Source organism: Merops nubicus, unplaced genomic scaffold (genome assembly GCF_000691845.1).
Source record: "Merops nubicus isolate BGI_N331 unplaced genomic scaffold, ASM69184v1 Scaffold36440, whole genome shotgun sequence".
NCBI lineage: Eukaryota > Metazoa > Chordata > Aves > Coraciiformes > Meropidae > Merops > Merops nubicus.
Window position 1 is genome coordinate 5,087 of NW_008581499.1, and position 26,448 is coordinate 31,534.

At 39.0% G+C, this 26,448-nt stretch overlaps 1 protein-coding gene across 1 annotated transcript in view; it reads left to right on the forward strand.

Moving 5' to 3' along the window:
* Positions 1-332: 332 nt before the first annotated feature.
* Positions 333-26,448, forward strand: part of LOC103782438 (protein BEAN1-like) — a gene marked incomplete at both ends in the record, with an annotated part of 31,994 nt that continues 5,878 nt past the window's right edge. Inside the window, one exon of the mRNA XM_008950211.1 lies at positions 333-467. Coding sequence (XP_008948459.1) covers positions 333-467 — 135 coding nt within the window. The remainder of the gene's footprint in view (positions 468-26,448) is intronic.

Consider the following 26,448-nt stretch of genomic DNA (forward strand, 5'->3'; position numbering starts at 1 on the left):
CAAAGATGGATTGTTTAGTTTTGGATGTTAAAGCATATAAGTCAGTCAGAAGACTGGGTGCCTCAGAGACATGGTACCCCTGTGATTTCTTTGCTGTGCTTCACGCAGACCTCATCTGTCTCAAACACTGTTTAAATGATCAGTAACAACAGCACAGGAAATATTTGGTTGAGTCTGAGACCCTCTTCACATCTGACAAACAGAAGAGAGTGTTTTCATGTGCCCAGGGCTTTTAAAAGCAGGAAGACTGACTTTCAGTAGACATGGGGCTTTGTTGCTCAGGAAGGAGTTGCTTGTTACACAGAGTCATCTATTGTTTCTCCTCCTTTCAGATGAGCAGAGCATTCTGCCGTGTAAAAAAGAAGAACTACAGTGTGGTGACGGACTCTGCCTCTTAAACTGGCTGCGCTGTCACTATAAGAAGGACTGTGGCAGAGACTATATGTCCATCAAACTAACATGCTCAAGTGAGTTACCCTTCACCTTCCTAAAGAATGACAAAACGTCCTACGAACCTGAATCCATTTGCTCACTGAATCAGTGTTTGTAACAATATACTGTTCTAAACGTTAGATTCGATCTGGTTTTGCTGTTGCAAGGATTTGGATATTTGGAGGTCTAAATCATTTATACTGCATGCTGATAATAGCAGACGCATCAGCAGTAGTGGGAGTGGAAGATTTGGTCAAGCTCAAAATGCATTAAGCTAATGTATTGTGAAGCTGCTGCTCTGAAATGCCAGTTGAGGAGGGAGAAGAAAAAAAAAAAAGAAGCCTAAAAAAGGCAGTCGCCATTGCCGGAAACAATTAAGACACTGGCAGCTCTGCAGAGCAGTGACTGCTGGACAAGCACTCTGCATTTGGAAATGTTAATCTGGATAAACAAACTGCCAAAGGATTCAAATTATACTTGTGCAGGGAAGAGGTAAGAATTATTGTCAAGTCAGACATATCCAGTGTGTTTAAAGGAGTCATAGTTTTAGCCCTTTGTTTTAGATTTGTTAGGAATAAGTTGAAAGATGAGTTGGAGGATTTCTGATGAAAAAACAGTGTGGTGTAATCTCAGCAATTGCTGTTTATTAGGAAACTTGGTGATGTAACCATCTCAGCTTTTTCTGCTTCCACTTTTTTGTGGTTATGTTTGTTAATTTCAAGCTACAGGTTTAACTCTGAAACCTTTTTGACATACCCATTTTGTAACTAGCAACATCTAAGAGGGCAAATTACTTCTAGACCTCTATTCTACACGATGCAAATAGGATGGATCACACAGTGCTGTCACTAATACCTTCCAGAAATATTTGCAAACTTGGGATTTTTAGTTAACACAGCATTGTGTACAGGAGAACTTAGCCGCAGTTTTGCACAATGGCCAGAAGTTACAACAGAGAGGGCAGATTGGCAGCTACTGGCAATACATTCCAGATGAAAGTGAACCAAAAATGAGTTTTGGGAGTGAGCTTAGTTCAATCCATCTTCTAACAGGCATTCAGATGCATGGAGGCAAGACAGCTGATCCAAAGTAAAACCCTCTGAAACGTGCATTGTGTAGACAGCAGGCCCTCAACACCAACGGTTCAGTTACTGCTCTGTGCTTGCCACAACGTTCTGCCTGGCCTTACAGTGGGGTGCAGGCACTCATGCAACACAGGCACTCTGCAGAACTGATCATAGTCCATGAAGTAGATCAGGACTCAGGTCAGATCCACGGAGCGTGAAAGATCATGAGTTTATAATTTAGAATTCAGAAGGGCTGCGGTTTCCATGCACAGGAAGACACACAAGACCTGAATTTATGCAAGATCTCAGGTTCTTATGCTCTTAATTCCTAATCTAATCAGGAGAGATAAGAGCTAGACACATGGTTTGTAAACATATTGGGTAGGGTTGTGGAAGGTTTAGTGGGAACACATCAGTTTTGATGATGTTGCATCTTGCCTGGATCACATGAAAACCTGTCAGCAGCTTACCCTGCACATCACATACATACACAGTATGCATTATTTTCTGACCTCCTATAAAGATCTGCATAATGTAGTGAGTGGCAACGTACCCTTTTTAATACATGTAAATGTTTTTTCCTAAATGCAAAGTTGTCAGTTCAGTGTTAATAAGAAAAAAACTACAATGACAGCTGACAAAACAGTCAAATAGTCACAGGTTTGCTCTGAACACATTACCATAGTTAAGAGCTCCAAACCAGCAGATCATTTGCAATGGTTACAGAAGTACACAGACATCAGAAATTGCCTAGAGGAAAAAATTGTTATTTTTCAATGGAAAGACTGATTTGTTGTTATGAAACTGAGAGCAGAGCGTCATCCAGCGAGGCACTAACATCTGTCACTTCACATATACCTCAGAGACACAGAAACGTTTCAGACGAGTGCCAAGGCACCTCTATCATGTGTTGGTTGTGCTGAATAACAAGAAGCCCTGTTAGAAGATCAGCATCATCAGAAAACCTACACAGAATGAGCGTGCAGTCAGAGCTGGTGTGCCAGCTCCTGCAGGCTCGCACTGTCCAGAGCAGCGCTGCTGCCTAATGACGGGGACATGGCAGTGGCAGAGCTAGATGGAGTTTCCACATGCACTTCACATTCACAGCAGGTCAGGTCTGAACCTCTGCTTAAATAAGCACATGAAAAAGTACTTGTGTATAAAAAAAAATCCATTTGTGACTGATGTGTAGGTAACATATACTATATATATAAGGGGGGATGTGTATACATAAATATATGTATCATCTTTACTCTTTTTCTTGCTATAGGTACAAGATAGAGACACTTCATTCAAATTACTGTTCTTATTTCTAACTTCGTGCTTTTATAAAACTTACATCTAAACATTTAGTCTGTAGGTTAGGAAAATACTTTGATTCCCTTAGTTTATTTCATCCTAATACATTTTAGAACTTCCTGTCATGATCCAAGAACCTGTGATGCCCCAGGCAACAGTCATTTAAAGTACTGCACCCTTGAGCCATAAAGCATGAACAAAATTAGGCTTTTACATACTAGTTCCCATTATCTTTTCTCATCTTATATTTGTTGCATTTATTTTACAGTTAATGGCATCTCCATTCAGAAAGCTAATTCTTTTTATTTTGGCCAAGAAAAACTTCAATTACTTTGTATGAAACCTATACATAATAAGAAGGAAGTATAGTTCCCTTATTGCATGTTTTTCTGTTAGACATCTTTAAAGTAAAAGACATCTTTAAAGCTGGTCTTGATCTTATAACCTGTTACTTTGTGTCCTTGGACAATTTGTCTTGCTGTTTAAGGGAACTGTTTAAAAATGCAAACAGATCTATCACATAAGGAAGTTGTTTTCTTATTTTGATGTTCTCAGAGAAATGAGGATTGTAACTTTTTTTTTCCTTAATTGAAAAGGATTTTATCTCTCTATCTAATCAGAGAAATTTACATTCATATGATCGTTTCAACATCCTGAAAACCTTTTTGGTTAAGTGGCATTAAGTCACTTAAACTTGTTTCTATTAACAGGCAAGTATAGCATACTACAGAGATACAGCTATCAAACTGTCACTAGTCAAAAACGTCCAGCCATCATCTCCCCAGATATGTGTAGACACCACATCTGCATTCCCCCACACTCATGCACACAAATTCCCAGTGAATATTTTGACCTAGGTTTCTGCTTCTTCAAGGACAAAAGCTGTTGTAGTATTTTCTAAGTCAAAATGCTGGTAGGCAGCAGTGTCATCACTAGTCTGTGTATTTACAAATGCACATCACTAACGTGCAGTAGAGCCTATTACTACCTGTGGTTATGATGAATTAAATGGAACAGAGGAGGATGAAGACAGCTGTTGCCTGGGCTTTTTTTAAACCCAAACAAAAGCTGTAGTCCAAATTTCTGCCTTGCAATGTGGTATTCCTTGACTAAAAATACCTCAATAGATGCTAAGCAGATGTTTTTAAATTAATTTCCATTGGGGTGGAAGTTTATAATATTAATCATAAATCCTAGTGTAGAACTGCTATATAGATAGGTTAACATTTCCATTTTTGTCATGTTACAAATGAATAATTTAAAAAAAAAAAATTAAAAATAAAGCCATATTCCACCTTTAGGACTGTGTGAAGCCAGCCCTCCTTGCCAAAGTTATTTTTTGTTAGAGAAACTGAAAATCATGATATGCTGCAATTTAAATCTCTTTCTCTTGCTTAAAGTTGTTGTTGGAATAGTGGTTTTATCATCAATGATTTTATGCTTGCAGCCTGAAATTATGCAGAGAGCAGTGAAAAGCTTAAGCAGTATTTAGATTTAAATCTTTGACCTATATGACAACTAGTGGCATCACATATACCATAAAGAACACACGTACCTTTTGGAATAATTTTGAACCTTTGAGAACATCTTCCATGGTCTACATCTAGCATTTGCATCCTACAGCTGCAGACCAGCTCTTGCCTGCAGAGCAAGTTCTGTCAGTTAAATGCCTCACAGTTGCTCACCTCCATCCACTAACCAGAAGAAACCATCCTCATAAACCAGTTGATTGAATGCTTAAAATGAGTGCCCCCTGATCTGTGCTAAAGACAACAACCAGCTAGGTAGGATAGCTTTATATTTAAATAGAGGGGTTGAATCAGCTCCTCAGATTTTGCCAGCAGCTTATTAGGAAGTTTTCTGTGAACCCCAAGGATTATGGTGAGAGTAAACCCTAGCAAAAGGAGAAAAACTAACACCTAGAAGATGTGTCTTCACAAGTGCCTGTTCTCATTGAAGCTTAGCTTGTTGAAAGCCTGACCCTGAGAAAGTAGGTTTGAGATTACTTCCTGAGCCTAAAGATTTCCTTAGTACAGGTGGTCCACATATTGCACAGTTTTTAGAGGGAGGTGTCTGTAAGTGCTGTTCGGATCCCTGTCCCTGCCTCTAATGGAAGGGCTGAATACACAAGCTTACTGCACAGCACTCAACAGGACAGCAAACAAACCCTCCGAGTACTACTCACAAGACTGTTTTCCATGTAATTAGCAAAGCACTTTTGTGATATGATCAATTAATTACATTGCCAAGCAGCTGGTGGTACTGTCACATAGTGTGCAGAGGTCTGTTTCTGATAAACATTCCATGTAATGAATTTAAAACTCCAAAAAGACTTTCAATGCCAATAACATGCTTTACTGTGTTATTTTGTTTTGCTCTTTCTGTTTTAACTTTGTTTCACTTCCTTCTCCTAACCTCTGGCTTTGTAGAAACCCAAGATACCTTTTAGTAATAGTGCTGTTTCTATATGACAACTAATGGCTACACATCACATACACCATAAAGAACACAGACCTTTTGGAACAGTTTTGAAAAATCTGTACAATAATTTTACTGTCATACATCAACATGCCTCAAACTGGAAAATGAGAACCTTCTTATTTTCAGGTGCTTCTGAAAAGCAGTACAGTTCTCTCCCAAGTAAATACCTACAGCCAGGACTTGGGTACATAGTTGTTTCCACTCACGGGCAAGTCTGTCATCAGCTTTTGAAACTGTGGAATTTTGGTGGACTACAGCTATGCAGGGATTCCCAGGGGGGCTGATCACACACAACTTCATTTGGCAAAGCTGGAATAAAACAGCAATTCAGTCTCAGCTATCAAAAAATATAATAGAAGCCACCCAGAAGAACCAGGATGAAATATAAAAGTAAAGTAAAAAGGAAAGGATGTCTTTCCTACTGCCCCAAGAAAATCATTCCATCAATCTGAAAACTGTCAATCATTCCTATCAACATCAGAGTTCTTCAAAATGCATCACAGAAGCATAGTGGTTTTTTTGCTTTGGACTTGACTAGATCCTCTCTGATAGTACTTAGGTTTAAACTAGCAGATCTAGTGTGAGTATTCATGCCTTTAAACAAACACACAGCTTCAGATTACAGAATCCAAAAGCATGGAAGGTTCTGCTTTGTGCAGGTTTAAAACCAAAAAGCTTTTCTGTAGTATATCCCTTAGAAGTTTATTTGTCCAATAGCTTTCTTTCTTGGTCACAGAAAGCTTTTTTTCTTTAAAGAGAAATAAATGGCCAAGTTCCTTAGTCTGTGGTGTGTGCTCACTATGCATGTGCATTCGCTCCAGGGGATTCTGGATTTGTCAGGAGCTAAGGGGAATGAATGCGTGTGGGCTACTTCTTAAAACACTGCAGTACATCAACCACAGAAGCAGAGTAATGATTGAGTGGAAGCAAAATTACTTTCAAATCACCTCCTGACCACTGTGTCATTAATGCCTAACCTAATATTCTAGATTCATGTACTTAGGCGTTGGGAGGGAATAAAATAAGAACCTTTTGTTCCAGCATTTATCAAATCCCATACAATAGTGTCTGCAGGGTGGGCTCCCTCCACCAGTAGCCACCACCATGTGGTCTCAGTACTCATTTAGAATAAGAGATTGCTTTGTATCAGCTGGGCAGGTAAGCAAGACCTCAGAAATGGAAAGGGCAAAGGAAGAAGAGATGCTAAGAAAGGAGTTCAGAAATAAATACTAGGAAAGGGGAAAACCAAAACTGATAGCTCTCTCAACCATATTACTGCAGTTTTACTGTCATGTAGCTCACTGAAATCTCTTGTGGCCCACTGATTTAAAACAAGAATGACGCCATGGCATTTTGAGGGTATCCACCCCAACTGTGGGCAGTCCAGTCACACTGGAATTCTTGACCAGTCCAAGTCCAAGTCATAACTTGTCCAGTTATGAGCAAAAAGCAGAGACATTCAGTGTTTACTGTTTGAGACAGAAAGATTCCAGAGGGCTCTACACCCAGAAGGGTGGTTATAAAGGAAAGACAGGCTATGGCATTTTACTCATCCTTTCAGACCTAGGCATGTTTGGGAAGAGCTTTGCAGCTAGTGATGGGAACGTGGCTTTTTCAGGGAAGGGAAGGGAATCGGGAAAATCTTGGGTCCTCAAAATCAACATCCACAGTATCTACTGTGAATAAGATCAGACTTTCCAGTGAGGTGATATTCCAGGAGAGTTTTCCATCATATGTTTAGCATATTGCTACAAGATGAAAAATATCCACAATATCGCCACAAAAACATAGTCTAGTTCTGGCAGAAAGGGCCTCAACAAGTGGTGGATCAAACAAGAATACAGAATAAATTCTTTTGAGAGGAGAGACTCTCTGTTCTTCTTGTAGCACCTCACACATCCAGTTTCCTAACTCCTAGGCAGAGTGATAATGCAAGAGCAACATTACCAGTGGGTGTGTTGAACCGAGCTGTTCATGGCATCACAGTGGTCAACAACAGCTTGACAAGGCCTGTGTGTGTCTTTCATCATAGAGGTGATTCTAACACAACCAACAGTATATGCTTACCAACAGGTGATGTGTGCATCCACATATATAAACACAGCCCTGTAAAAGAGATGCCTTAATGTAGACAGAAAAAAAAAAAGGCAACATGAATTAATTTCATAAAATTCAGTTAATTTTTACCTTCCATAGTTATCTTGGCTTTCAGAGACAAAATTGTTACTTGCTTAGTTTACTCTGAAAACTTAATTTTAGCATTTAAGAAGCAAAACACTGGCATAAAAGTACTTCATTTAATGTGCAGCTACCATGAAATTCAGCCTCATGGGAAATAACATGAACTATTTGAAGTGTACTTTAAGTATGAATATATTTGCCTATCCCTTCCTCTATTGGTTAACCAGAATCACCACAGGAAAAAACACATTCTTGTATCTTTCTACCACTCTCCCCATTTCTCTTTCTGGTGTTCTTTTCTTAACTTGACTGACAGTGATTTTTCTGTATTAAATCCTCTTGAATCAGAAGTAGAACCACTGTGAAGTCTTAACAAAAGCATTGTACTGCATGTACTCAAGGGATGCTGCTCTAAGAAGCAATGCATGGATTTGTTCCAGCTGAGAAAACAAGCTAATATTTTCCTTGCCTCAAGAGGAAATTAAATGTATAAGCTTTGCTCACGGGTTAACCGTACATTTCTCAGAAAATACACTCAGCAAAATAGTATTGACCTGCAGCACTTGAGATGTACTTGCCTTTACCTACTCATTTTCCAGTCCTCTACCCAACCATTTAGCATAGAAGCTTACATGCATATCAAGATCTTAGCTATCTTTTAGTGTCTCGAGTTACCTCTATGCTTTTCTTTTTTAAGACTTTATTATCTATCCAGGTACTTTCCTGAAACCGTGAGAAAGTAGTATTAAAAGCTAAACTTCTGTTTCAGATTTAAACATACATTTTCATGGCAACCAAAGAATTTACTCCACTGAAACCAAAAACTGTGCAGTCACTGCTCCCACTCCCAAGGGTTACATGAGTGGAGCCTTTTGTACCAAATAAATTGAATGTCTTGTGTCACTTGATCCTTCTCTTCTTATTATTAAAGTAATTCAACACTACACAAAAACTTAAAATAACTCTTGTAATGAAAAACATTTACTTAAGGCTCATATTAACAGGAGACAGGTTTATGTTTGTTCCAAAAGCTGCAACTACACAGATAATCCCAGAGATTGCCTTTCGATTAAGTACCACAGGCCATTTGGATTAACAATCTCCATCAATTTCCATATAGCTTCATATAAAGTCATGTAGATAATCCTGCCTGTGGAAAGTCCTCTCTAGATAATCCTGCCTAGGTCAGCCAGGATGATTAACATAATTTTTTCATGAGACTGTTAAGGAAAGTATGTTTGAATATTATCCAGACTTTGATATTAGACATTTTTTTGTCAGAAAAGCAGATTTCAAGGGAGGCACAGGGCACTGTTATTTAAACAACTATGACATGAACATAACAGCATTTGACAGAGTGGCAACAGTCACTGAAAATACAAAATTTTAACCTGGTGAATTCATTCTTTTGTTTTTGTTCCTTCTAAGTTAAATCCATTAGATGTCCTTTCATTCTAACTGAAGAAAAGGGATTTGTTGTTTCACACTTTCCTTGCAGATTTGTATCCAGGCTTCTCCTAGTCCTTGGACACAGTTTCAGTGAAGCTATACAGACCCTCTGAGTACAGGTTTACTGTGGGTTGTCTCTGGAGATGGAAAGGTACTCAGGAAGGTGATTCCATAGAGGTTCAGCCTGCCCTGTAGATGAATCATAGGATGCCTTGGGTTATAAGGGACCTTTAGAGGATTGCCCAAATGGGAGACTTAGAAAGCACTAACTCCTAAAGGAAGCTCCAAAAGTGGGTGAATACTTGCTCTTGATCTGTGTGATACTGTTATGCACCACTCAAATAGATAGGAAAACCTCATTTTAGTGATCATGGAAGGAAACACAAATGGAAGGCATGGCAGGGTCACAGTCTTACAGGAAAGAACTCCAAACTGAAGAGACCCAATCTGCCCTGTATCTACCAATTCCTTCCTGAGAAATTTCATCTTCCCTTTACTCACCTAGCAAACGGACAGAACTATACTTGTCAGCTTTGAAAATTGCTGTATTATAGGCACCCTAGCACTCTTACGATGCAACAGAATGCTAGTCCTTGTATTCAGAAATATCTGTATAATACAAGCTTCGCCACTAGGAACAAGACTTCAGCATCGCCCCAAAAAAATGAAGGCAGAGAGGAAAGGAAAAAAAAAACCTGTCTGCATCTAATTTGGAGGCACCTTAGTAAATCAGTTCGTATAATCCTGCTGACTAATTCAGGCTTCTTAAGGCACCAATTTGTTGTAATAGGAGTTTAAACAATATTTACCATGCAATTAAGTTCTGAATCCACTGCTGCTTGTTACTCTTATAGAAATAATTCTTCTTTGCGTGCTTAGTAACAAAAAGATGCTCCAGTTAGATTTCAGTTCTTTGGAGCATTTCAGAAATTGATGATTATTAGGAGAATTTAGATTGTTATGGAGATGATTCTCTACTATTTCCCTGTTAGAACAACATGCAACCTATTGCATACAAAAATGCTGGACTTGTTGATAAATTTCAGTTACTACCTTAGCCTGGATTATCAAAACTAATGATAACAATATCCTCTTCTCTTACAACTTGTATTTACCATAAGGACTAATTCAAAAGACTGCTTCTTCTAGTACTGTTATGTTTATTCAGCATATTTTTCCTCTTTTATTACCTGATATTAAGTTTTATTTAGTGCATATTGTACTGCCTGCTGAGGGTCAGTATTTGCTAATCTTTCCCAATATAAAAATCCTGTTCACATACTACCAACTTTCCTAAGCAGAAATGAACAATGGACATAATTGAAATAGCCCTCAAGTAACCGTTAATTAGAGCAGAACTTTTATCTGTATTGTGCATCTTTAATTTGACAACATCTTTTCATAAGCACATAGCCAAAAAGAATAGAGGGTTTATAAAATAACAACTACACATAGAATTCTGGCATACAGTAAACATAAAAGCCAAGGCTGTATGGCTCTGGCACCCTTTGTCTCCTGGCTAGAGAAATTGGCAGTGGCTAATGGAAATCAGTAGCCTGAAGAAAGGAGTCTGGTTGAGTACTATCAGGCAAAGATGCCAGTGACAGGTCTTTCTGAAATGGAACAGTCATTCTGATGATGGTCCTCCTTGCCCCACGAACTTAGAAAATGCTCAGTTCTGCTAGATACAGCTTTTTTCAAGGTAGAGATAATAATACTAAACTATTTGATAGGTTATATAGAATGACTAGTTCAGTTTCGTAGTGAGAAACAATCAGTATTTTGTTATATTGTAAAATGTTGAAATCTTCCTGTGTATGGTTGCATTTTTTCAGAAGAGAGGCTAAGGTTTAAAAGGAGAGTTTCTGTCAAGACAGTGTGCAAAGGCTGCTCCATAAAACCCTCAAATACAGACAAGAAACTCATCTAGTTAAAGAGTCATCCTGATGTGCCTTTTCATCTGTAATATGAAATCTGTGAATTTCAGAAAAAGCTATTTTAAAACATTGCAGTGATTTTGATTATAACACTTCTGTAATACAAATTTTCAGAATGACAAGAAGAAGATCCCACAAGCTAGGCAAACACTGTTCCCACAGTGTGAAGAGTTAGAACAGTGACAGTTTTTGAACGTGCATCTCAGTGCTCCTTGAATTGGAAAATTTTGTACAAACAAAATCAAAAATACATTTACAGTGCATAAAGTATACACATAAGCACTTTCCTGAATTGAGGCCTAACTTCTTTGTCCACAGTCTCTTTATAAATAAATAGGAAAATCCAGCTTTTTGGCACATTTGCATTAGAAGGCATGAGCTAATGGGAAACACTTTGTGCAGTAAAATTGAGAATAAGAAGAAAAATACAGAATAGAAAACAGTCAGCAGGGCCAGGGGGCATAAAGCCTCCTTGAAACCCTAAATTCAAATATGCCTTAAGTCATGACTGAAATAAATTGGTTGGTTTCATCTGAGTGACTAACACAAGAGGCTCATTCATATCATTACATTGCAAGAGAAGTGTTTGTAGCTGCCAGGCTTTGTTCCAGAAAGAAAAGTGGCAAATAAATGCATATTGTATAGAAATACATAAGCAGGGTAGAAAACAAAAGTAATGGTAGACAACAAAATATTCTCTTGATCTATCTTACTAAGCATCATTGGAGACTCCCATAAACAACAGTAATTCACAGAACTAGTAAATGATGTTTACAAATGAATGAAACCCTGATGAAATCTTTCTCTGAGGACAGAAGTAATTCCCTCAGTCCTCCTGCATGGGACAGCCAGAGGAATGCACAAACCAGTGATGTGTGAAAAGACTACAGAGTTCAGGATCTAACTTAGACGATACTTCTGGCCTAAAGCTCTAGTAAGTCCTTCACCATCTTTGTAACACTGGCCCTTGCCAGAACAGTTACATGGGGGGAGGGAAAGAAAAAGATTATTTGTTGGGAATTAAGCATCCTTTTAGAAGAACTTTTAGTGCAATTACAGAGTTAGCTTTTTTTTTTTCCCATGGATTCAGTTGTCTGGCCCCAGGAGTGCTGGATTAACTTGAAGTTGAATTACATGCCTGTCTGGGAGCTGGATCTGCTTGGTGTTTGAAGATGAGCTCTGCCACTGCAGTGTGGCTCTCTCAAGTGTGTCAGCATAGTTGTGTGTGCATCTGCTCCAGAAACCAGGCCTGGAGATCAATCCTGTGTATGCTTTAGGAGCAAGGTCAGGGTGCCAGTTCTGCTTCCAGAATAAAATTGTTGTAGGGAAGGCTTTTATTCACACAGTGTGCTTCACAGCATGGCCAAGTTGTGGTGGCTTAAGTCAGGGAATGGTTCTCTATCAGACAGGAAAGGTTAAGGCTGGCATTGCTTTCTGCGTGCCTCAGCTAGGGAAGCTGCAAGTCTGCTACTAAGAACAAAACCAGCCATTCTGGGGATTCTCCTAGGAAAGGGAAATGTCAGAACTGACACAATGTTTGCAGTAATAAGCTGTGTTGGCAAAATTCTTGTAGATGTCACCAAAATGTAAATGAACTCCACTGACTCAGGGAAGCAATCTCCAAAAGAGACACAGAACTTATTTGCATTTAGCAGGGGATTACAAATATTGTTCTCTCTCCTCCACTCCGACTGAAACTGTTGGCTCAGCGTCAGCAGTGCAGAGATGCATTTCTCTTTCTTGAGACTAGTTTAACAGCAAGAGAATAAAGTGTGTCTCCCTGTGCTTGTCAGCTAGCAATTTTTCACACATACTTTGCTGTAGCAATCCTGCTTCTCACTACTAGGAGTATAGTATATGATACAGTAGAAACATGCAGAAGTACATAATTGGTACAGGAAAAAAAGAGGTCAATCAATGAAAAACCAAGACAGGTGCATCACTTCAGTAAGATACAGTGAGGTCAGCTCACAAGCTTTTGCTGGGCTCCAAACGTTTTCTTGCCCTGAGGACTGTGCTGGAGATGGCAGTCAGCACAGGCCTCACAATGCACCACAGAAGCCCCGTCCTGGAAATACACCATGGAACTAGAGTTAGGAAGGAGGACAGGAAGTTAATTAATTTCTGTTGTCTGGAGAAAGGAAACATACTTAGAGTAAAAAAAAAATGCACAAAGATAATACAGGAACGTTACTTACATTTCCCAATTTTAAGGAATATAAAGCAAGATACAAAAAAAAAGTACCAGACATAAGTGCCATACTTTCACCATAAAGAAAAATGGCATCGTAATGCCCACTGCAGAAGAGATGAAAGCATCAAGGGGAAAAAAAATCAAACAAGCCATGTTTCCATAGCAAGTCTCTTTTTTCCTATCTTCACATAAGCCATGTAATATTCATTAGAAGTAATTGCTCAGCCTAGGGAAGCAGTGTGCTGGTAATTCATACCTCTTCCACAGGGCACAGAAAGTGCAGGAAGAATATGCAGAATTAGAACGTGACTTAGCACAGAGCACGAGACATAGATCATGTGCCACAGAAAGTGTCAGCTGGGTTTGATTTAAATCACAGGTCAATTCAAGGAAGAGCAGAGGTAACATATTTCCCTTTTGGTGGTTGACTTACAAAGCACGTGCAGTTAAAGTGCCCCTCTACCCAAATGCAGTGGTGTGCCCATCCTCAGCCTCAGCACAGCCAGCTGCCCTCGGAAGCCTGCAGTGCAATTTGAACACTGCCAGCCCTTTCAGTAGGCACACAATAAAGTCGTCTTCTGACAAAACCAGATCATACGAGTACTAGTAGAGGTCAGCATGGGATTTCATGACTGAGCAAGCTAAGAAAAGGGGTCAGTCTCGATGGACTAAAATTGGGCACATTTAATTTTATTGTTTGATGACTGGTCTCATGAGAGATGTGAACACCCTAATGGTTTGGTGCTGGGTACCGTGCTACTCCTCAGCACTAACACCATGCCTCCCCTTTGAAAAGGGAGCAAGCATTTAGACTTTGGATGCTAAGCTCCTAATACACCCTCTTTTCTACGCGGACAGAAGAAAACTACAATGGATATATAGGCCATAGATTTGCAGTGATGTAGCTGTCCATTGTCCAGCAAGCACCATGTCTTCTCCAATGTGTAGGACACTATTGTATCGTAATGGAGAGATAACACAATGCAAAGTAAGTCCACAGATTTTCCTTCTGTAACCCACCAAAATAGAGAACTACAGTGCCCTGCCAGATGTTTCTTAGAAAGATGCCTGCAGCATCAGTTAAGTGAGGATAGTTCTGCTCTCAGTCTACTCCCTTAAGCAGTTGTTTCCTCCAAGTCAGAAGGGAAGAAGTAGGTGAGAAGCCTGCCTCCTGTGTCTCCTCCACAGTTAAGAACAACAGGCAAACTGGCCTTCACCAAATGGAAATAAAATATGCCTTAAAAGTCAGTATCTCTCCTACCACTTTACGGCACCATGAAAACTTTACTTCAGGCTGCTAAGCTGCAGTGAAAAAAGCCTAACTTGATCAGTAGAAATTGTCAACAAGAATGAGAAGAGCTCTTTACTCAAGGATGATAAGTAAAAACTAAGATTAAGGCTGATATTAGGTAAACTAATTTCATATTAATCTTGATTTAAGATCATAGCACAGCAACTGTTTGTGATTATATATATATAATCATTATAAGAGGCAATAATGGGTTTTATGGGTTTGATGTATTCATATTAAGTTATCTTGAGTAATAATCCAAAGAACAGTGTTTATAGAGTAAATAAGACCAGTGAAACTGATTCAAAGACAACCATCACAAATGTCACCACATGCCCACTACAGAAAGGTTCCATACAGATGTTACATATGTACTGACAGGGCCCATGGCTGGAACCTGCTCCTCTCTCCCCAGGCTCAGAGCCCCAGGCTGCACACTGCAGCCAGGATGGCCTTTTGTGGTAGGGCAACTAATCCTTTGAACCCGGCCTTTGACCTAACTGAACAAGCCAGTGACTGAACGTGCTGAATCTTTTCCCTGTCCACCCTAAACAAGGAGCAGAGACAGGGTGCTGGAGCAGGAGGAGGAGGTGTTACTGTTGTCATTGGCTCTGCAGCGTTAACTACTAAGATAAGTAAGTTGGATGTATTTTTATTTGGACAAAGCTTAATGGAACAATTGGTACAAATAATCTTTGACAAGGAAGATCCTATTCTGACAGGTGAGGGTTTCCTGACCTCCTCCATTACTTCCTCCTTCCACTCAGGAATGTATTGTCACCCTAAAGAAGCCACGTCTAAAGCAAATGTGACAGATAAGCGACATGTTAACCCAAGCTTTAAGCAGCCTTCTCCCATGTTTATTCTTGTAATTCAATACCAATAATGAAGATTAAGTATACGGTCTTTACAGGAGCATACTAATTAGAATTAAAAATCATTTCCTCAAGATGAGGCTAGATCTTGAAGTTAGATTTGTCTGCTTAATATTGCGTTTAGAAAGAGTACAAAAAAAAAAGATCAAAGCCAATTTGCCAAAATTCTAGTGGAGAAAAATAAAAACTTCATTGAAAAAACACAACCATAACAAAACAATGTCTTTCAAATCTAATTAAGTAAGCTTGCAAATAATGATTATAGTTATGCTCCTAACTTACAGATGCTTCCATGGATGAATAATTCATCTGCTTGTATACCATGATCATTATGCATGTACATTAAACATGCACATGTAAAACTGCTATGAATGCAGTTTTGAAAAAGATAACATTCTCCCAGCACATCTTACTGACATCCTGCTCATTTGGCATTCTACCTCAGTGAGGTGTCTGCTTCTTCATAATTTCATGTTTGGGAATAACTGAGAGAGGAGCAGATAACTGGGCCAGTGCACAGAGTACTTTGACTGGACACTGTATTGGCTCACTTCTGTAACGATTCAGGAACTGCTGGGGATGAAGACTTGTTCTGACAGAGTAGTAGCACAACAGAAATTACAGGGCACCCATGCTTCATCAGTGGTATCTCCCTCATAGTGAGCAAGAGAAAAAGAAATCTTCCCCTAAATTAACCAGAGGAAATAGAACTGTAATTCATACAGTCAGTAATTAAAAAAAAAAAAATTGTAAATTAATGCATTATACATTGTTCATTACTTTTTATCTCAGTCACAGGTTTTCTAAGATTGATATGTATATGTTTCTCTGCAGAGCTTTTGGGTAATCAAACACTGATAAAAGGCAACACGAGGCATAAACATACACATTACTAGACTATCTCTAATCTTTTCACAGACAGGATTTATCTCCAAGTAATACAGGAGATTAAAGGACTTTCCTCTCAGAACCAAAAATGTTCACTGAACAGTCTTAGTTCTTCCTGAATCCACAAGGTTGCCCACACCTTCACAAGCATTCCATGCTAGCAAGCTCAGGTATATTGTTAGCAATGAGGCCATCTGTTTTTATCATCAACCCTCTCTTCCTTGCCCAACCCTAAAATCTGGTATTTTAGGAAACTGTGCAGCAGCTGCTAGATAGAAAAATCTGTGATCTCATCCCCAGAAGGACTTAACAAGATAGTATTAACAAGTGACACAGTAAATATGAATACATCAATTATTTTAGTAATCCAAACAGCATATTTCTTGTATCATATGCTGTCAGCATGAAGAAGATTAGAGGATTTAAAGTGCAAGTCCCTGCATTATATGATATTCAGTACAGCCTTTAGAACAACTTGTAGCAGGACAACCTGCACAGGCTGAACATTATAAAGCTGTGGGTGTAGCTCCATAAAACACAGTGGTTATCCTTGTTAACAGTTCTGGCATATTTCTCTAATTTTTACCAATGCAGAAGCTATCCAGAAGGTAGCAGGGGTTCAAATAAGATTTTATTTTTGCATAACATTCATACCTTCCTTGGTAAAGAATTGCAATCTCTCCCTTTATCTCCAGTAGCTAGAAAGAAAACAAAACAAAACACCACACCAGAAAACACAAAAAAGCAACCCACAAACACCACAACAGACACACACAAGCAAAAATCCAACCCACACCACAAACCACCAAACCAAAAAACCACACCTCACTTCAAACCACGTTCCTTTACCAATTTACACTGGAAGGCAAGACCTCTCTCTTCTCCAAGTCCTGAATAACATATCACTGGAGTACAGTTTTAAGGCACCCCCACCACTTTTGATAAAGACACCTCATAAGAAACCTTCTGATGCATAAGACAAGAATGAAGAGTTAAAGGAACTATTTGATATCTGCAGAGATTTCAAACCTTTCCCATTTAATGTTTTTCCATAAGTTTCAGGACAGTGGGCACTTCAGATTTTTTTTAAGAAAAATAATTTTAAAAGTATCCCCTTTCCATTGGCATAATAACTGGGTATTTTGCCACTACAGCTATATTTAGGATATGCTGTGATATACATAGTTTTATAAATCCTGAGAAATAGCTGTTAACTTGCTACTCCAAGGTAACAAAATTGCTTTGAGGCAATAGGGTAATTCTGAGTTTACATCTTGTCTCTACAGCAGATCAAAAACTTACTGTTAGCTTTTTAATAATTCATGTGAGGCTTATTTCTACTTTTTATGTATTTCACTTTCCAGTTACAATAACCATCAGGAGTTCATGCTTACATTAAAGCACAGGAGCTTTAAAGAGAAAACAGCCATCTTTTCTAAACTTATTTTTGTTCACTTTCAGCAAATTAATCAGTTATTGCTGACGCTCACACAGGCTGGTGACCTTTGCTGGAAGACTCAGATTTCAGTCATGTGTCACCAGACTTTGGACAGTTGATCTGTGGAGATCACAGGAGTAAAACAGGAATTCCAGCCCTGGGGTTTGATCCCTTATGGTTGGTGTTACTTGGTCCCCTCCAAGAGCCATAGCACCTTTTCAGAGGAAGGGGTATTTTTACTGCTGTTCAAAGCTCTGTGATTCCCTCCATTGCTGTTGAAAGAGATTTTCTCCAAGTCTTTAACTGCAAGATCATTATATAGGTTCTGTCCAGCACAGACAACACATCCCATTATATTTTGCTAGGACTTTAAGGGTTTCAAGGGTTCCAGAGCACTGGAACAGGCTCCCCAGGGAGGTTGTGGAGGCTCCTTCCTTGGAGACTTTTAAGACCCTTCTGGATGTGTTCCAGTGTGACCTGATGGTCCTGCTCTGGCAGGGGGGTTGGACTTGATGATCTCTGGAGGTCCCTTCCAACCCCTAACATTCTGTGATTCTGTGACTTGATATTTCTCTGGTAACCCTGGAACACCATTTTCCCCTTTTATTACTTGCAGTACTACATCACTTTCATGAATAAGCCTTTTTCAGAATAGCATTCACTTTTCTCCAGCTCACACCTTGTTTTTCTACCACATCATTTAAAATAGGAGCTATTTTCATGCTGTCACTTTCTTCACAAAGCACTACTAATGCAAAGAATATAAAATTTCAATTTGCTTTTAGTTTTTGAATGTCTTTTAATCTGATTGTTCATGAATAAGAAACTGAAGATGTTCCTATATTCACAGCAGAACTGAAGTGGCAGTGTGTCCAGCTAGCTCAGTGCAAGTATTGGTCCACATCAGAGCAGGTGCTTACAATTTACATATTTCAGTTTAGTAGTCTCTCTGAGATGGTGATAATTCTTCTAATGTGAACTCTTTACATCACCCTCATATCAAAGGACATTCTGAGTTCTTCTGTAGTGCAAGACTGTAATGTATTATATACCTTTTTGGTAGGGAATAAGTACAATTAATTAATTTGAATAGAAGCACTTTCACTGGCCACAGCATGTGAAGCCTTTTGGCCTCATTATAAGCCCAGCAGTGCAACTCTTATCTGGAAGCATATATTTAAAATAAATAATTAAGGCAGATAAGAGAAAACTGAAGAAGGGGTTCCTGGTTTTTTTTGTGATTTTTTTATTTTGTTAACAATTGTAAAAGTCCTTGCTGTTAGCACATATGTAGATAAAAATCCCTTTGCAGCCCTGTATGACCAGGATAAGCAAGGAGAGAAATAACTACCTTTTCTATTACAGAGTTGTTTATATCTTTCTCCATGTATTTGTCCATGCACTAGAGAGGAGATAGAAAAGGATTTTAGTATCTAGTATCAGCCTAGATACTAGTCACTCCACCAAAAATCCCATAGCTTTTTTTTTTTCCTCCAGTGGGTGAACGGGAACAATTTGACAAATTTCCACCATGAATATCAATATGTTTGTATACGGATGTGTTAGGAATTAACAGCAAGGCTTAGCTAATAAAAAAAGGGTCAATTTGTGCTGCAGTAGTGGGTTAGTAGTCAAAGGAAGATCATTCTGCCTCATCTGAGATAACAAATTGTGTCCAGAGATGAAGTCACAGCTGCCTGATGAACTGCAAGAGCAGTTAATGGCCTTTAACGTTAGACTAAACATGCAAAGCACTTCTCTTTGATGTGAACACTGCTACTGCAAGAAGGTGGGAGCTGGATAGGATTTCTCTCTCCCTGTTGTTCCAGGCAGTACCCCTAGAAGATCTTTCATTTAGGTAGTCTTATTAGAACCACCTCTGCAGGGCACACATTTTCTGGGACTGAACCATCTTCTGGTCCCTTTTGTTCAAAAGGCCACAAAAACTCGCTTGCCTTAGAAACAGTCAGTATTTCAGGTTCAGACTTGCCAAAGGTGCTCTGTGGTTATCACAGAGGTCCTAACCCATGTGCAACATGCTTCATTACACAGGGATTTATAAAACCTTTGTAATTCAGAGTTTAACTAATTTCTCCATAACATATAATTATCTAAATGGAGTCTAATCTAAGAAATGGCATGCTCACAGAAAAAGCCAAAGTTCCTGTTCTAGCCTTACTCTGCATCCTTCTATTATTATTCTCACTCAGTCTCATTCAGTAGCAATGCAGAACAATGCACACTGCAAGTTCTATTTCCTTTAGAGATTTTTTTTTTTTAAATCCTCTTTGAAAATAATAACTAGCTTTAGTTTTAAGAACAGGGAAGAGTACCCACAGCCCAGACTTCTAATTGGTTGGAGAGAAAACAGTGCAGCATACACAGACGTTTCTCAGGGTATCTGTAAATACCAGTCCTCTTTACCATATGTCTTCTGCTTGGGGAACAACCCAGGACCTCTTCTGGGTGTAGCTACCTCATCTCTAGCAGCTCTCAATATTTACCTTAAGCTGAAACTAGCCTTGAAGTGGAAACTGCATTTAATATTTAAAATACACACGTATACACACGTTACTTTATACAGAAAGGTGAATAAATGTACTTTTGTGAAGGCTACACTTGTTGGGAGTTGTTTTGGGTTTTTTTTTAAAGTCATTCCTTTGCCATCTCAAATGGAAGAGTGACCAACATGATATTATTTATAAAAAGGAACTATGTGGAAATTATAAAACAAGACCTATGCAAAGCAGCAGATGTGCTACTCCAGGAGAAACATCACTACCTACAGCTGGGGGGACGTTACTTTTTCCAGCCCTTCAGCAGTGTGAGTCTTCTCTCTTCTTCCAGCCCGACTCAGCTCTGCCAGCCAAAGGCAATGTGGGAGAGGGCAGAAGAGGCGACGTGTACCAGGCAGCCCCTCGACACTGCACCGGGCATATATGGAATGGTGCTGGGCTGTAGGGCACGTCCAGTGCTCTGATTTATCAGTCCTCTGGCCAGACAGGTCTTCTATTAAAGAAAGGGATTCTGCCCCCCCTGTTTTTCAAATAGTAGCACTTGTGTAATTTAATTAATATAGATCCTTCAGTGTCCTTCAATTTTGGTGGCTCCTGCAGCAACAAAGAAACTAAGTGATTGAAATCATCCCAAGAATCAATAACTGTTTTGCTGGTATTGACATTCCTGCAGCTGTCTAAGTAGAAGTCCTCGTCCTATTCACACAAAATCTGAGGGAATGAAATCACTTCTTAATGGTATGAGAAGACTCCTTGATTTATGCAAGCAGATACTGCTGTAGCATTTACAGATACAAATGATAATCTAAGTCATCCTGCAGGCTTTGTATGCTCTGTGACACCAATGCTGTAATGCATATGGAAGTGCATAACAACACTGCAAAACCATTTTAATTATTTTTTAAAAATTCAAGTCACCATGAAAGAGACTGAGGTATACCAGATATAATATCACCTCCTAAAGAACAATCTTTGGATTCCAGTATTTGTTAACAGGCTTCATTTTAGCGCCCAGCTCCTTACATAACTAGCTAGATCAGTATTTCAGTTGTCATTATTTTCTAAGCAGTAAGTGTCAATCGTTCCTCTCCGTATTTTTTTACTACATTACTACTGTTGAAGACTGCAGATGAGGGTGGAAAAAGAAATAGGATTATTTCAGTGGGAACAGTCCTAAGAAGCAGCACATAGACAGCCACAAGCACTCTGGAAGGAGTATTTGAGACACGTCAAAGGTGGATATGATGCCTGAAGCTCAATTAGTAGTTCAGTCTTGGAATTTTGTTGCAGATATCACCTTTATTAGCTCTTTTGCAGTTTCAAATCATGCAAGCAGGATAATGGTGCTGAGTAATATATAGTTCAGTTCAACACAAGGAAAAAACAAAACTTAAATATTTAAAAAGTCTCATAAATTTGAGCCAATTTAATAATAATCAGTAGTGGATCACTGATTCATGTAATGCATATAGCAGGCAATAGAACACAAGTCAGCTGCTCACCAGTTGTTACTGTTAGAGCTAGAATTTCATCACTACCTTCTCATTTTGTCTGTGGAGGTAGAAAGTAAAGTTTGTAAAGAACGGAACTTTTTTAATGAAAAGTTTTGGGGTTTGGGGGGTTGTGTCTGTGTCACTTTAGGTCACATCACATTTAGTTCAGGCAGAGCTCAACCTCCTAAAGAGAAGACGAGACATCTAGATCACAGTTCAAGCAAATGGACTGATGGGGTAAAAAGTAGAATTATTTGTCAGATATATTTTTTTCCCTCTCAGAATAAGAATAAAATTATTATATTATTACATGTTTTTCCAAATTGTATATGAGACGTTTATTTGCCAAAATATCTGAGCTTCTTACAATAAAAAAATTACTGCTTTTGCCCCATTCAAGTTACTGCCAACTTAAGTTAGATCTGAGCTTATGAAGGTAACTTTGCTGTAATGGGTAAAATAGGACTGTCATCATATGTACTTCCAAGCCCTAATAGAGCATTTCTGCGGGGGAAAAAAAAAAAAAAAAGTAATAGGCTTGGGTCCTGCTTATAAAATTGTTTTCGTTCAAAGTTGTTTGTATATGAGAAAATAGGGGAAGAAATATATTGTCCATTGCTAAGTGGGCTATTACACTTCCATAGTGATCGTTTCACGACAGTGGTGTTGATCATGTTGATAAAATAGACCATGGATCTGAAAATTGGAAGATTTTTCCTGTTAATTTGAAACGGCACCTATACATGCTGCTGTGACATCAACATAATACCCTAAAGCCACAGCATCTGAAAAGATTTATTTTCTGAGCCCTTATGCAGCCACATTCTCTTCGCTTCTGACATTCTCAATTTGCAGGCTGCTGGTGATCCAATCTGACTCATTCTGGCTCTATAATAAGGATGTCAATGCAAGAAGAGAAAAGTCATTATCTGATAGCCAGCAGACATGATAAAAAGGCAGAGTTAGATATCTCAGAGGAAAGGCCACTCTTTCTGCCTCGGATGAGCTTCTCAAGGTCATGGGCAGCTTTTGTACCTGTAAGTATGCTCCAAATTCACTTTAAGCTGAGTGCATCAGATAAAACTAAAATGCCCTTATCACACAGTATCATGTTTGAATAAGGTTTTGATTTTTTACTATTTATCAGTGAAAAGTTTTAATTGTGATTAGAACATATATATGCAGTAAGAAATATCAAAAAGACAATGTGAGCTGCAGAGAAACTCAATCTAAATTTATGGGTCCTGCCTGGTTAATGCATTGATAAGTGTTTGGATTATGCTGAAGTATCTCCCACAGCAGCAATAATCAGGCAAGACTAATAAACCATTTGTATAGAAAGAGTTTTACCTCAATTTAAAAATAATAACAAATATCATCTGGGTTTGGGAACTCTTTAAAATGTCATAGTTGCAGCAACTGACAGCAAAAACTTACTTATTCATCAGCTTTGTCAAATAACTACTAAGTTCCATTCCAGAAGATAAGCTACCATCAAGCACAAGTTAATGGGCTCTCAAAAGCAGTAGATGAAAGTTTGAGCTGCAATATACATGAGCTAAACTCAATCAACCAATCTTTAAGCTATGAATATGTGCACCATATGATGCCCTTCACAAGCCACATTAAGGCAGAAGTTTGAAGCAATCCCCAATACAGTTATTATTTCATTGCAATTGTAGCTTAAGAGGCAGTTTAATTTTACGTCTGCAACTCAGAAGATCACACAGAGCAGGAGGACCACACGTGACTGGCCCCAGGCTGTAGGTAGCAAGGTATGCTGGGCCTCCTGAACTGATGATTCCGTGCTGTTTGTATGGCTCTTGAAAATCTGATTTATAGAGAGGACATTTCCCAGATTATTCTAGTCTTCCACTCATTTGCTCAGCTTTGCCACAAGACAATAGATGCAAAAGGACCGATAGCCTTGCCTGCTCTTAGCAGCAGCAGCAGCAGTTCCTCTTCAACCCTGCTTGAACATTAAACATAAAGCAGTTCTTCCCTGCGTCCTGTCTCTCTCTGGAACACAGGAAGAGTCTGATGTTCCCACAGCTCAGTGAATGTAACCAGTGAGCTGAGTGGTTTTGTTCCTTTGGTGTTCAAAACCCACCGGTGTGAGTTTGGGTTGTAGCGTGGCAGTCTGCACTGCTGCAGAGCTACCTGGGGGGCAAGACCCCAAACATTCAATGCCTTCAAATTCTGTGTTAGTGCCACTGAACTCATTACACTCGACGCAAGCCATTGCCATAGCCAGACCTACAAAATCCTTTCTTCAGTGACCAGTTTTCCATCTCCCATACTTTAACACTGCCTAGAAACTCCCTGTACTTAAAGTCATTCTGGGTGGCTGGTTATTCCTAACCTGTTAAGTTCCCATCACAGCTGCTGTAGGTCTTATGTGATGCAGTGCTCACCAGCAAGTGTGCCAAGATTAATCTTTCACCAGGGGCACAGAACATAGTCTTGGGAGAAGACAAAAAGTAGACTGTACGAAGCTATTTGAGGAGAACATACCTAGTTTCCCTATCCAAACTGGTCAGAATTGGTAAAAAAGCAGAGTATTTTCTTCTATTTTATAAGGGGGTGGGAGAGGATATTCAGGTCCAGTTTTATCATTAAGTGTGGCTCTTAACCAGGGAGTCAGAAGAAAGCATAGATCCATCCAAAGTGGAAAATGTGCTGATTTCAACATCATGTTTGACAGAGCTGAGCTGTTCTCACCAGCTTGTCCTTTTATGGAATTACTGACATTTTTTAATGCTTTCTCTATACCTAGGAACCGAAAGGTTAAAAAAAAATTTATAGTGCCATTCTGTTTAAAACTGGCAGGTTGTCTGCACAAAAATAAGAGATGAACAAAGTAGAAGTGTAAATCAAATAACAGGCCAGATTTCAATCTGAAGCCACTCCTGCTGTATACTGGCATAACCAAGGTCACATATCCTGGCATTTGTCAAGCTTAAGAGGTTCCATCCTTCCTCAGGATCCAGATCGAATAGCTTTGAATCCAACAGACTTTATTTCCCCCCCCTTTTATTTTTCTTTCTAAAAGATTTAGCTCCTATAGGGCCTTTGCATTCAATGACTTGAATAATACCACTCTCCCTTGCTACAGGGATGCTCTGTACAAAGCCAGCATCTGTGACTCAAAACCTTTTTCAGCTTGCTTTTGTACTGCACCTACCTCACTCATTTTGTGAACACCTGCCCAGGAGCTGGAGAAATAAGCAGCGTGATAGCAGCCTGATGGCAGCTGCAGCCAGAGGGTTATTTCACAGTACAGCACCAAATGCAAAATCCAATTGGTCACTCTTGGCCAGCCTGTCATCTTTAACTGGGAATGGTTCATAAAGGCTGAATAAACAAAATTGTCATCAGTTCCACTAATTTATCATAGTTATTACTAAGATAATATTAGTTATCCACTAATCCATCTTATCTGTGTGCCTCACTGGGACCTCCCAATTCCTTCTTGCCATCTGTCAGTCTCCTGTTGCTAAAGAGGCTGCATATTCCAACACTGCTCCAACCAGGGGTTAAAAAAATAAGGGTATCAGAAACATGCTTAAAATTGCTTCAATGTTTGAGACCCTTTGTTGAGATTAAAAATCAAAGCATACTATGCACTATTTTATACTGAGTTTCATCCTACTCATTTCCAGTGCTGTACACTTTGTTAATGTAGCATATAAGGTAATAGGAGGTGCTAGAGCATCAACCCCAGGCAACTTGCACTAAACCAGGGCGTATACATAGTACAACATTGTCTTGTCAGTCTGCTTCAGCTCTACTTCAGAGAGTAATCACTAAACCCATCCTCCCCTCAGGCAAGGCTTAACTGCAGCTGGCAGGGATGTAAGAGGTCTAGTATTCTGCACTCAAAATCCTTCCAGTACAGCCCGATCAATTACAGAGGCTACTGCAGCTGCACTACAGCTTATGTGTCTTCCACAAAAAAAAACAAACAACAACAACAAAAAAAAAAACTCCACAACTGTTTCACTATGGAGATACGTAATTTTCATAAATGTCAGGTAAAAGCCAGCAAAGAGAAGCCACTCCCAATAAAGGGCTGTGTCTTGGATGAACCAAGCTCCCATGACATCTGTAGACCAAGACATTTCACTCTGACAGGAGTCACTTTGACTGGGTAAAATAACGTGATATTTAAAGGACATTGCAGATTGGTAATTTATTGCCTAACACTGAACACATAGTCAGCAATTTTCCACCAGTGCTCTCATTCTAAATGAAGTTTTCTCTCAGCCACATGCCCTCTGTGTGTTCATGGCTGTTACAGCCATGGTCCGTTTGTGCCGTGTCCAGTTACTCACACAACTCCCTTCACTGGATAAAGGCAACAGTTTGTGCATCCAATACAATTCATATATAAAGGATTAGATACAAAGTATTCATATTTATGTATGTGTTGTTCACAATTTGCAGTTTCATGGAAAATATACAAGTTACCTCAAAAATAAGTTAGCGCTCTGATATTGCTGTTATATTTATGGGCTTTACATAAATTTCCAGATACTTCTGTTCTGAATGAAAAAACATGATTATTTTTATATACAGAAATGTATGGTTTATCAAAAGAAGATGTATTTGAATAAGAGGAGAAAATCTATAAGATGTTGCTTTGCCAAAGGTAATGTAAACATCTTTTGCCAAAAAGAAAGTGAAACTAGAGAATTTATGTCAACATAGTGTCTCATTCTGTGGCTGTCACCTGAGTAGCTCCCATCATAGTTAAGTCAGTCTGTGAAGTCTGGAGGACCAGATTCATGGTGGTAAATTGAAAATAATACCAGGAGAGAAGTTTATCAACTGCATATTCTTTTAGGAGTTAGGCTAAGGGATGTTACTCATTCCTTCTAATAAGAACGATATTGCAATATATCTTG